The sequence below is a fragment of the Carcharodon carcharias genome, chromosome 8 (assembly GCF_017639515.1).
Source record: "Carcharodon carcharias isolate sCarCar2 chromosome 8, sCarCar2.pri, whole genome shotgun sequence".
Lineage (NCBI taxonomy): Eukaryota > Metazoa > Chordata > Chondrichthyes > Lamniformes > Lamnidae > Carcharodon > Carcharodon carcharias.
Genome location: NC_054474.1, coordinates 77,848,920 through 77,861,507, shown reverse-complemented (window position 1 = coordinate 77,861,507; position 12,588 = coordinate 77,848,920). Strand labels below are relative to the sequence as shown.

General features: G+C 39.7%; 1 protein-coding gene across 4 annotated transcripts in view; it reads left to right on the top strand.

Annotated features, from left to right (window-relative positions):
- The window catches only part of slu7 (SLU7 homolog, splicing factor), a 48,859-nt gene that overhangs the window by 16,033 nt on the left and 20,238 nt on the right, over positions 1–12,588 (top strand). For all 4 annotated transcript variants that reach the window (XM_041193941.1, XM_041193940.1, XM_041193944.1 and 1 more), the window contains 4 exons: positions 474–627; positions 2,005–2,085; positions 6,199–6,363; positions 8,991–9,059. In XM_041193941.1, coding sequence (XP_041049875.1) covers positions 474–627; positions 2,005–2,085; positions 6,199–6,363; positions 8,991–9,059 — 469 coding nt within the window. The remainder of the gene's footprint in view (positions 1–473; positions 628–2,004; positions 2,086–6,198; positions 6,364–8,990; positions 9,060–12,588) is intronic.

The following is a 12,588-nucleotide window of genomic DNA, read 5'->3' as shown; positions in this document are numbered from 1 at the left end:
GCACTGTCCCAAATGCACAATCACAGGATGATTTACTCGCTATAAAAGAGTAGCAATTGTGTGACGCACAGCTTGACATGATTAACTTGGAAAATGTCTATTGCAGAGCTGTCTACAGGATTAACAGAGACATGTGGTACTTATACTGAGTTTTCAATGAAACACCACCCCAAGTACTGAATTCATTATGGACATAGTTATGTTGTTAAATAGCTTACGAACCAGAGATCATTTTGTCCAAGAGAATAGACTTTAATATCACAATGAACATTCCAGCTATCCGACATTTTAATCAGGGTAACAAGTGGCGGAATGCTCATCATGGGCATTCATAGATGACAAAAATGGTTCAATTTTTTTTATTGGAATGTCAGTTTAAACATTGGTTGGCAAAAGCTCAAGCCACAAATTTAAAACAAAATGTGAACTATCAAAATTTAAACTAACCTTTTGTTTTCACTTGCAACCGACAGAGACATCAACCCACACATTCCTCAGTATATATCATCAGTTCCGTGGTACATTGATCCCTCCAAAAGACCTACTCTCAAACACCAAAGGCCGCAACTTGAGAAGGAGCGAAAGTTCAATTCAATCGGAGACTGGTACAAGAAAGGTGTTCAGGAGGTATGTGGAGTTTCAACTTGTTTCCATTGAGATTTTTAATTTTATCATTTTTTTAAAAAGTGAATAAGTTTCAAAAAGCACAAAAAATAAAGAAGACTATCGAGCTTACAGTTTTCTAAGGAATTATAGCGATTGTGGCTCAAGGTAAGTTATTTGTATGACCTGATTGTAGAGTATTTTTCGGGGGGGGGAAAATCAAAGGGAGAAACTTTGACTGTGTGACAGTTACAGTGGTAGAGAAGAGGAATCCAAGATCGTAAATGCAATTTGCCTAGTTTATGTCATTCAAAATATTTCAAGTTACAGACTAGGCCAGTGAAGGTGGAGAAGTTTGGAATATTAGTGATTTATGATTCAGTATCCATACTCTCTAACTATGTAAGACTAATTCTGGTTTAATTTTACATGTGGCTCGAGGAACCCAAGAAATGTGATGCCAACTTCTACAGACTCCAAATCTTGTTTTTATAACTCGAGTGTCAGTAAATTACATTTTAGCAATGCTAAAGTGGTAGTATGAACGCAGCCCGTAAACTTTCAACAAAGTTTAATTGTAGATTGGGATTTTTTTTTCTTCAATTAGGCTAAATCTGCTGTAAACCTAGATTTTCAGTTGCACTAACCTAGGTTTCAGATTTGCAAATCTATCTTGGTCTGAAGAAAAGCTTGATGCTCTATATATCACAGAACTCAATAGATATAACTCAAAAACAATCTTGGTAAAGCACTGGAAGTTATTTGTCATTAACGAATAAAAGTAGTATTTGAAGACAATGCAGCAACCAGATCATAGTGCATAATCATATTTGGTTGATGTAGCATTCAAATGGACCTTCTCTTCCCTTTACAGAATTACAGCTCATCAGCAGAAAACTTTAATATATAAAGAATACAATTAATTGTTAATTAATTATAATATTTTGCAGAAAGTATGTTGGCCAACTAAGTTATTCTTAACAAAAACAGAATTACCTGGAAAAACTCAGCAGGTCTGGCAGCATCGGCGGAGAAGAAAAGAGTTGACATTTCGAGTCCTCATGACCCTTTTTTTCTTCTCCACCGATGCTGCCAGACCTGCTGAGTTTTTCCAGGTAATTCTGTTTTTGTTTTGGATTTCCAGCATCCGCAGTTTTTTGTTTTTATCTCAAGTTATTCTTAAGTATTATTTCAAGCTGATGTAACAAATTTGCACTGCAGCGATGTGGCCAAATAACTTATTGTGTCTCAGCATAAGCTGAACTGGATAGCCCTGTCTGTTAAGGGGAGAATCATATCCTATTTCGTTAATCGTGTTTTGATCTGAATTCAATCTTAATGGGCATTTGAAATGTCAAGGGACAAAAGCTTATTGTTGATATTGTGTCCTCTCTTACTCAGGGTTCTGTTGTTACCAAGTACAGGAGAGGTGCATGTGAAAACTGTGGAGCAGTAACACATGTGAAAAAGGATTGTATGGAAGTAAGTGATTGTCAGTTTCAAGGAGTGTTTTTTTTTGTTGCACCTTTGTGTAAGTTATTTTCATGGGCCCCTTCTCCCAGTATTGCTTTGGAACAGGTACATCAGAAGAGAAATGATTTATTTGGGTATGTATCTAGAGAGGTACACCGTTCCAGAAATAACCTTTTTTACATTTGTTGCCTTAAGCTATGAAAAACATGGTGGCATCTCAGAGTGACTTTGGGAATAAGCTGCTTAGCATTTGTGACATCACTGAACATGGGGGAAATGCATTAAGATATTTTGAAAATCTAATCTAATTTATACAGGAGGGTTTATTTGCATGAAGTATCACCAACTAAGTTCATTTTGCTATAAAAATTGTAAGGGGCAAATATATTAATACATTTTAGCTTGGCAGTTCTGTTAAAATTTTTCTAAGTTATCAGATTTAAAAGGATAGAAAATTCTATGCAGAGTGAGTCCTTTAATCTGTTGTAGGATATAGCATAAAAAAAAATGCATTACAGATTTGAATTTCCTGTCAGAACTGGAACCTTTTGGGTCTCCACCATTCCAAACCTATCTGGTAACATACCACTTTCGTTTCTAACCATGTCCTGAAGCAATTCAATTCAATTTGATAGAATCATAGAAAGGTTACAGCATAGGAGGAGGCCATACGGCCATTCGTGTCCATGGACAGGAGCAAATTAGCCAGCCCTTTCCTAGTAGCTCTTTAATTGTTTTCTCTTCAGGTACTTATACAGTCCCCTTTTGAAAGCCATGACTGAATCTGTCTCCACCACACTCTCAGGCAGTGCATTGCAGCCTAAGCGATTGCTGCATAGAAAAGTTTTTCCTCATGTCACTGTAGGTTCTTCTCCAATTCATCTTATATCAGTATCATCTGGTTTTCAATTATTCCGCCAAAGCTAACAGTTTCTCTCTATCTGCTCTGTCCAAACCCCTCATGATTTTGACTAACTCTGTCAAATCTCTCATGTAAGGAGAACAGCCCCAGTTTCCCCTATCTATCCACATAACTGGAACCATTCTTGTAAATCTTTTCTGCACCGTCTCTAAAGCCTTCACATTCTTCGTAAAGTGTGGTGCCCAGAATTGGAAACAGCACTCCACTGAGGCTGAACCAGTGTTTTATAAAGGTTCACCATAACCTCCTTGCCGCTATTATAAAACCCAAGATTCCTTATGCCTTTTTCACCAGTTTCTCAACCAACTATGCCACCTTCATCAATTTGTGCATATACTGCCAGGCCTCTGTTCCTGCACCCTCTATTTTATACTGTCTCTCCTCATTCTTGCTACCAAAATGTATCACTTCACTCTTCTCTGCAATAAATTTCATCTGCTAGATGCCTGTGCATTCCACCAGTCTTCTTGAAGTCTTACCTTTGTCCTCCTCAATACTTCCAAGTTTTGTATCATCTTCAAATTTTGAAATTATACCCTGTACACCATCCCTGTAGACCTGACACCACCCAAGACAAAGCAGTCCGCTTGATTAGCACCCTATCCACAAACATTCACTCCCTCCACCATCGATGCACAGTAGCAGCAGTGTCAACCATCTACAAGATGCACTGCAGAAGCTCACCTTAGACAGCACTTCCAAACCCATGACCACCACCATCTAGAAGGACAAGTGCTGCAGATACATGGGAACACCACCACCTGGAAGTTCCCCTCCAAACCACTCACCATCCTGACTCAGAAATATATTGTCGTTCCTTCACTGTCACAGTCTAAATCCTGGAACTCCCTCCCTAATGGCACTGTGGGTGTACCTATAGCACCTGGGAGCTTCCATATACATTATAGAATCTTTAAGGCTCCTTCATTCCTTGTGAGCCCAAACCAAGGTGTACCACAGCTCTTAGGAATTCACTTTAATTCTCCTCAGTTTCCCAGGCTTGCACATAGCCTTCCAGAGCACATTCCCTCTTTCTCTCTGTGGGGATTCCACTACTGATCTCTTCCACTAGCTTCCCAGGCAGATCTGATCTTTTTAATTCCACATGTAGATGGACTTTTCATTCTGAACACGGGCCCCACTCACAATTCCTGCTTAGCGACTCTACATCAACAACATCTCTGACTCTTAACGGTCTCTATGTCCCTTGTTCTGGCTGCCAGCAGTTACACCACTGACTTCTCAGTCTTCCAAGCTGATTAACTGTCTCAGTGAGAAAACACACAGACCCAAAACAAAAGACTGCCTTCGTGCAATCTGTCTTGTAGCAATGTGGCACTCCAGCATCGATTTCCAGCATCTGCAGTTTTTTTGTTTTTATAGCAATGTGGCACACCTGAGTTGCAGCAGTAAGAGATTTGAACTAATTATCTCTCATTTTAAATCTGTCCTTTGATCTGAAAAGTATATGGATACTTTAAGATCTTCCCTTGTTTACCCTTTGCTTTCAAACCTTTCTTTGGTCTGGGACCCACACAAATAATTTATATTTCTTATGAAGTCGACTGTAGACATTTTGTCTACCAAGACTCAAAGGGGTTACCCAATGTTCAACATATTCACACGTCTAACTCTGACCTTATTACGTACACATGGAAGGTTCTTTTTTTTGTCTAAATACTTAGGGTGATCTGGCAACTTCAGAATTCCAGAGTTTCAATTTCTCAAACTACAAGCTATATTCCTAAAACATATGAATTATGAAATTACATATTCATCTTGTACTACTTATATGCTTATAGAAGACTCCTGGATTCCTTTTATGTTAGCTGCCAGTGTCTTCTCCTTCTCTCTCTTTGCCTCTCTTATTTCATGTTTTACTTCACCTCTGAAGTTTCTGAATTCAGCCTGGTTCTCACTTGTATAATCAACCTTACATTTGTCATACACGCCCTTTTTCTGCTTCCTCCTACACTTTATCTCTTTCATCATCCAGGGAATCTAGCTTTGTTTGGTTTACCTTTCCCCCTCAGGAATGCATCTCAACTGTACCTAAACCATCTCTCTAAAGGCAGCAATGTTTCTGTTACAATTTTGCCTGCAAATCTTTGATTCCAATTTACCTGGGCCAGATCTGTTCTCCCTCCACTTAACCCCACTGAAATTGCTGCTGCTCCTCCAATTAAGTATTTTTTACTTTAGCTTGTTCCTTGTCCTTTCCATAGCTAACCTGAACCTTATGATACAGTGATCACTGTTCCCTAAATGAACTCTTACTGATGCTTGATTCACTTCACCCACCTCATTCCATAGAAACAGATCCTGTAATGCCTCCTTCCATGTTGGGCCAGAAACGTACTGATCAAGAAAATTCTTCTGAATGCACATCAAACATCCTTTCCACTCTCTGCCCTTTACAGTATTGCTACCCCAGTCTATATTAAGGTAATTAAAGTTCCTCATTATGACTACTCTATAGATTTTACAATTTCCTTGCGGATTTGCTCCTCTATATTTTTGCCACAAATTGGTGGCCTACAGAATGCAGCCAGTAGTGTAATGGTATCTCTGCTGTTTCTTAATGCTTGCCAAATCGATATTGTTCTTGACCCTCTAGGGAATCCTCTTTTTCTAGCAGTCTTAGATTAACTCCCAGGCTAGCCAGCTAATCTAAAGCTGTCAGTGATTAAAACAAATCGAAGCTCTCCAAGAAGTACTTGGCATCAGTGTGGTTGCAAATGTGAAGTGAGATATTACATTGCTCAGTGTAAGTTCAAGGCAAATACACTCCATAACTAGGTATAGACTTTTAAAAAAAAAAAACTTCTTTTAAGCTTTCTACTCCCCTCTCATTTCTACCCACCTCTTTCTCCCCTGCAACTAATTTTTAACTACATACAACAGTGTTGGACCAAATTGAACTTTCTAGCTTAGGTGCCTCCCAGCTGCTTCTATCAGGTCTAGATACCCTCCCGAAGATTTTCACAGGGCCATATAGAGTTATTATGAAGATCTGAAATAAAGGTTTTTTCATGATGGGAATTGGTGGAAAAAGAACAAAATGAAAATATAAATATTTGCTACCAATTTGGATGACTTGTTAGAATAATGGTGTAGAGAACTTTATATTACGTACTTGCTTTCCTTAAGCTGCATTTTGTACTGTGTTCTCACTGATGTTTCATATGTTTTTTGAGTAGAGACCTAGAAAGGTGGGGGCAAAGTTTACAGGTGTCAACATTGCTCCAGATGAACACATGCAGCCAACATTTTCATTTGACTATGATGGAAAGCGCGATCGTTGGAATGGTTATGATTCGGAGGATCATATGAGGATTGTGGAGGAATATTCAAAAGTAGATTTGGTATGTGATAGAATATCTCTGTTTAGCCCAGTGGAAGAGTAACTGTGTAAGGAGGCATTTCAATGGCTTAGAACTGTGATCATTCTTTTTAAAAATGGTTAATTATAGAGCTACCAATTAGTTTGTTGTAGTGAGTATTATAGACATCCATGTTACACCTGGTGGTGAGCAACTTATTTTTATCTATCCAGGTCTCTTGCAGTGTTTAAACTGTGCTGCCACAATGTTCTCTTTGTTTAATTCTAAAATAGAGTTTTCGAAAATATTGTATATGACATTAATTTGCTATTTTTTTTAGTTCTGAGAGTGTGACCAACTACAGGCTGTTGCATATCAACATCAGGAATTAAAGTGATCTGGGGGCACTCTTTATTTTAAATTCTGGGTTATTTTGGGAAGTATTGTTTAATTTAAGGAAATTATGGATGGCTTCAGTAATTTTAAAAAGATCAATTTAAAGAAATTATGGAAACTTGTAAGTTATCATCCCATATTTAATGTGGAAAGATATAATATTGAGCTTTGGACTGTAGGTTATGAAGAGTGGGAAGAGAATTGGCAAAGCAACAAATTTAGAAAGAACCAGCTCAGTGAAATAATCATTCATAACTCATATGTTTATTATGTTTTCTCAGCATTCTAGCTTCAATTACTTTCTCTTTTTTGGTGATGGGTGGGGAAAAGTTAAGTCATCCAGGCTACTACCTCATGATATATTGGCCTGAATTTTGTGGTAGAAGTAATGGTGAAGCTCATCAGTATTAAGGAGTAAATTGGACAGCAACTTCTGGGTCCACACGCACAGAAGTCAGAAAATTGTTGTCTGAGTTGCGCTGTTCGTCTAGAAGCTTAGCTCCAACACTATCTCAAGTGACAAGGCATTCAAGCACATGAGGGGTGGGTACTTACCCAATAGATACGCACTAAACATGGCAAAGTTAGGGCTTGCCCATTTAAGTATGGTTAGTCTTAATTACTGCCAAACAAGCTCTTTCACAGAAAAAAATACCTTGCAAAGCAGGGAGTCCCATTTCTTTAGATTTTAATTATTGCAGATTTTTATAAATACTTTTGAAACTTTTTGTTTCTGTTCCTTTTGTGTCCTTCTATTAACCTCATCTTTACCTCCCCTTGTTTTGCTTTCAAACATGATTTGATTTTTAATGAAATATTCTAACTTACGCTTCCTGGCTTGGACCCTGCCTTTCTCAGTCAGGATTCTCCAACTTGATTGGTTAAGACTCACTGTTGCCTGCCCTATTCACACACAGCTCCCTGTGACGGGCACCACCCTCTTTTCACTGTAATAGCTAACTGTACGGCACACTGCAAAAACCCACAAAGCCTATGGAGGTGGGGGCAGGTATAATGAATGGCAAGTGCCGTTCATTTGCCACTGAACACAAAATCTGGGCCAATTAATTCAATTTAATTTCACCTTTGAAATCCTTACCTAACTTTGATTGAAATAAAAAGAAATCTATGAATTTGGGAATAATTGGTGGTCCTTTAAAATATTAGGACTCAACTGGATTAAGTGACCTCTCCAGGACGGAAGTTACAGCCATTCACAAGACATCCTGTCCATTTTGATTAGCTAGCTAGTGTGACTTACTGTACAATAAAATACTGGAAAAAGGCACTGACCACGCCCATCCCCCGTTTCTCCCCCCTGCCATCACAAACACCCACACCCACTCATACAAAAGATCCTCTCTTTTGATTTGTTGAAGTGAACTGCTCATAAAACTGAAATACTATGTCTTATGTCCAATAAATGGAGCCAAAAGCACTCTCTATTGTAGAACAAAATCTTGGCTTGCATCTAAGCATTTAAACCATTCTCATAGTGCAATTGGAGCACCTCCAGGATTTTGTTTTTATGACTTTTCTTGGTTTTTTTTTAGAATTTAACTATAATTCTAAATAGGTAAACATCTCAAATGTGTAATAAGTCACACTAGCAAGATAGTTTAAAATGGACAGATTGCCTTGTGAATGGCTGTGACTTCCTCCTGGAGAGATCACTTAGTCTTTGAGACCTAATATCTTAATGGATCACCAATTACCCTAAGCTGATATAATTTTTATTGAAGTAAAAAGAAATCTAATAGCAAAGGTTGAATAATTCATCATATGACCAGTACTTCAAGCAGTGGCCCAAATTATATAAGAGATCTTGCAGGATTTAATGAGAGTTGATTTTTTTCTTTTTTAGAATAATTATCAGTAAATCTGATTGGCTAATGGGATTTAGTACCTTGTTTACTCTATACTGAGGATAAGTTTGTCAACCGGGCACAACACTATCATTCAGTCAGTCAGACAAAGTGCTTATAGATCACACAAAGATGTAAATAGTTGTAAATGTTGGGTTTGACCTTGGGGGCATTCTTGTATGCATAAAACTGAAGTGACTGTAAACTTACTCTTCAAAAAAAATTGTATTTATATAGTGCCTTTTAATGTAGAAAAATTCCAAAGTGCTTTGCAGATGTGTAATAATTAAAATAAATATCAGCAAGTAAGTACCAAAAAAAGCCAACACCGAGTAGCCTGCAAGACATATTAGAGTCAAATTGAAGAGCTCTGTCAGGATTATTTAAATTATGTCAAATCTTTTTTAGGCCAAGAGAACTCTGAAAGCTCAGAAACTACAGGAAGAGCTAGCATCTGGGAAGTTAGTGGACTATGTGGTGAGTATAGTGACTACCATGTTACACCATGTCTGTAATAGTATTTAAAGCTGTGAGTGTGCTAGCTTCAAGACTGGGCTGAAACTGTAGACAGATTTTTGGAACAGAATATAGAATGTTGGAAAATTTAGTTTTTTATTTCTCTACTCTGCACTTAACAACTAACCCAGGTATCCCTCATTGATCTGTAATCTGGGTCATATGCGGAGCAGGGCTTGTCAGTATTCTGACAAAAGGTCACATCTCGATTTGTAAAGCACCTGTTATTGAATCACCTTTTTGTGGCTCCAAGATTGTATGGTAAAACTGATGAACATTATTTCATACAGGACCTTAAAATATCATTTTGGAAGCCAATGTTTTTAGGAACATTGTGAGCTTTTAGTTGGGATCTGCTCCTGGAACAGCTTTCTTAAAAACAAAATATTACAGATGTTGGCGATCTGAAATAAAAACAAAGTGCTGAAAAGCTCAGCAGGTCAGGTAGCATCTGTGGAGAGAGAAATAGAGTTAACCTTTCTAATCCAATAGGACTCCTCTTCGGAACTCAAGAAATAGAAATGTGATGGATTTTATGCTGTTGATAAAGGGGGGAGTGTCAGGTGGAACAAAAGAGGTCAGGGATAGGTGGAGAGTGGGGGTGGCGGTGGGAAGTAAATACCAAAGATGTCATGGAACAAAAGGCAAAGGAAGGGCTAATGGCTGTAGTAAAGAGCAAAACATGGGTTCAGAGTAGGGGGGAGAAATCCTCAGTTGAGCGAAAAGGAAGACGTCGAAAGTATCATTGTGGAAAGTAGCACCATCAAAACAGATGTGACGGAGACAGAGAAACTGGAAGAATGGTGTGAAGAAGTGTAGTCGAGGTAGCTGTGGGAGTTGGTGGGCTTGTCCTGAATATTAGTAGACAGGCTATTCCCAGAAATTAAGACGGAGAAGTTAGGAAAGGAAGTATTGGAGATGAACCATGTGAAGGTGAGAGAAGAGTGGAAATTGAAAACAAAATTGATGAATTTTTCCAGTTTCAGATGAGAGCAGCACAATACAGTCGTTGATGTACTGGAAAAAGAGTTGTGGGAGGGGGCTTGAATAGGACTGGAACAAGGAATGTTCCACATAGCCTACAAAAAGGCAAAACTAGGGTCCACGCAGGTATCCATAGCAACACCTTTTATTTGGAGGAAGTGAGAAAAGGTTAAAGAGAGAACAAGTTCAGCCAGGCAGAGGAGGGTGTTGGTGGATGGGGATTGTTCGGGCTTATTGTTCAAGGAAGAAGCAGAGAGACCTCTGACCATCCTGGTGGGGAACGGAGTGTAGAGGGAGTGGATATCATAGCAAAGAGGTGGTGATTCGGGCCATAAATCTGGTAATTGTTGAATTAATGTTCGGCGTCAGAAGAAACACTAACATAGGTGGGAAGAGGTTGGAAAAGGGGAGAAAAAAATAGAGTCAAGATAGGAAGAAATAAGTTCATTAGGCAGGAAAAGGCTGAAACTATGGGTTTACCAGAGCAGTCCTGTTTATGGATTTTGGGAAGGAGGTTGAAGTGGGCTGTTTGGGATTTGGAGAGTATAAGGAGGGATGCTGTGGAGGGAAGATCTCCAGAGAAGATGAGGTCAGTGACAATCCTGGAATCAATAGCTTGATGTTTGGTGGTGGGGTCATGGCCCAGGAGGAGGTAGGAAGAATTGTCTGCGAGTTGGCACTCAGCCTTTGCAAGATAGCGGTCAGTATTCCAGACAACAACACTACCATTGTCAACAGGTTTGATAACAAAGTCAGGGTTAGATCTGAGAGGATGGTGTGCAGCAAGTTCAAAGGGAGACAGGTTGGAGTGGGTGAGGGGAGTAAAGGAATTAAGATGGCCAGTATCATGCTGACATTTCTCAATGAAAAGATCAAGAGCAGGTGAGAGGCCAAAGGGATGGGTCCAGGTGGTGGGAGAGTATTGGAGGCAGGTGAAAGGGTCTGCTGGCAGCAGGGGAGGGCTCCTGCCTAAATAACTTAGCATGGAGGTGAAAGTGATGGAAGATGAGTTCAAAGTTGTGCCAAGCCTGAAATTCTTTGAGGGGGTGTAAGGGGATATAACTAAATCCTTTGCTGAGCACAGACCTTTCAGTCTGAAGGGGGGAAAGCCAGTATAGTGAATGCACAGAGGTGGGATGAGATCAGATGGCAGGGAAGGAGAGGAAGGATCCGGAGGGGCATCGGTACCCATAAGTTGTTGGAGCTTGTGTTCCTTAACACCTGAAAGGAAGAGAATGTTTCTTGTTCAGACATCTGATGAGACGAGGCATTAAATGAAACAGAATAGCTTTCTGCCAGTGGTTGATCGTGAAAAAGTCTTTGTTGCAGCAAATGTAAAAGAGCCTTGGAGCATCTCTGTACCCTTGGGGACTCCTGGCTCAGGCAGTTGACAAGACCTTCCACTGACAAAAGGAGGAGGAAAGTTCAGCACCACTAAGGTCTGAGAACCCTGTCTTGGAGCCTCATGGCCTGTACTAAAGAGTTGCATTCAGAGGGCCTCAGCTAATACGCTTTCAAAAATGTTTAAGCTTTAGTTTTGGGCTGCTTTCAGCTTAATGCCTTGGCCCTTAGACCATCCAGTTTGTGGGAATTCCTAGTACAAGCTCATCAGAGGCTGCAATTCATCCATAATTAGGGCCTGTGCCTATCAAAAATGCACATCTTGCTCCACCCCTCTGGCAAAGCTCTGAGAATCCTGGAATAGCATTGGACAGCGATCATTAAAATGAATCTCCATCCCATTTTCTGAGCTTTTCACCTGAAGAATGGGCATTCTTGGATCTAACAAGTTACAGAATCGAAACTTCCATGGAGTGAAAATCACTGTCAGATTGTCACTCTGCTTTTTACTTATCTGAGATTGGAATTGCAGATTTCTCACCCAGACTTCCAACCTGGGCCTGCTGAGAGATGTGCAGCATAGCTGCTCTTGGAGCCCCTCTGTGCAGGGCAGGACTGCTGCGGGAAGTGAAGTCATGCCCCCTTTTTATGGCACTAGCTGCTATAAACCAGTAAGTTTAAAGGCCCCAGCTACTTTGACAGGAGAGAAGGTAAGTTGGTGAGGGAGTAGGCAGGGGGTCGGGAGGGGACTCGGGTGATCAGACGGAGTGGGAGGTAGTTGGAGTATCGGGAGGGTAATCTGGGGCAGGGTTGGAGGTGGGAGTCAGATGGATGGGAGAGTCAGGTGGTCAGAGGGGGTTGAGGGAGGTCAGAACTTATTTTAGCATCAGTGGAAAATGTCATTGATGAACAACCATGAAAGGAGCTCCATATAAATACTTTTCTGTTTCAATTAAAACATGTTATGATCATATTTTTTTAATGTGAAGTAGAAATTCATTATATATAGACTGCAGGCAGATTGAAGCATAAACCTTACTTAAAGAGAGTAAAGGATTCTTTTCAAGACCTAAAACTCATGCAGTTTTGTATTACAACTTTAGCCTATTGTTGTTTCTGGGTACAAAAAAAAGTCAGTAGGTGAAGTCCTAAAAGCCAGAACTCT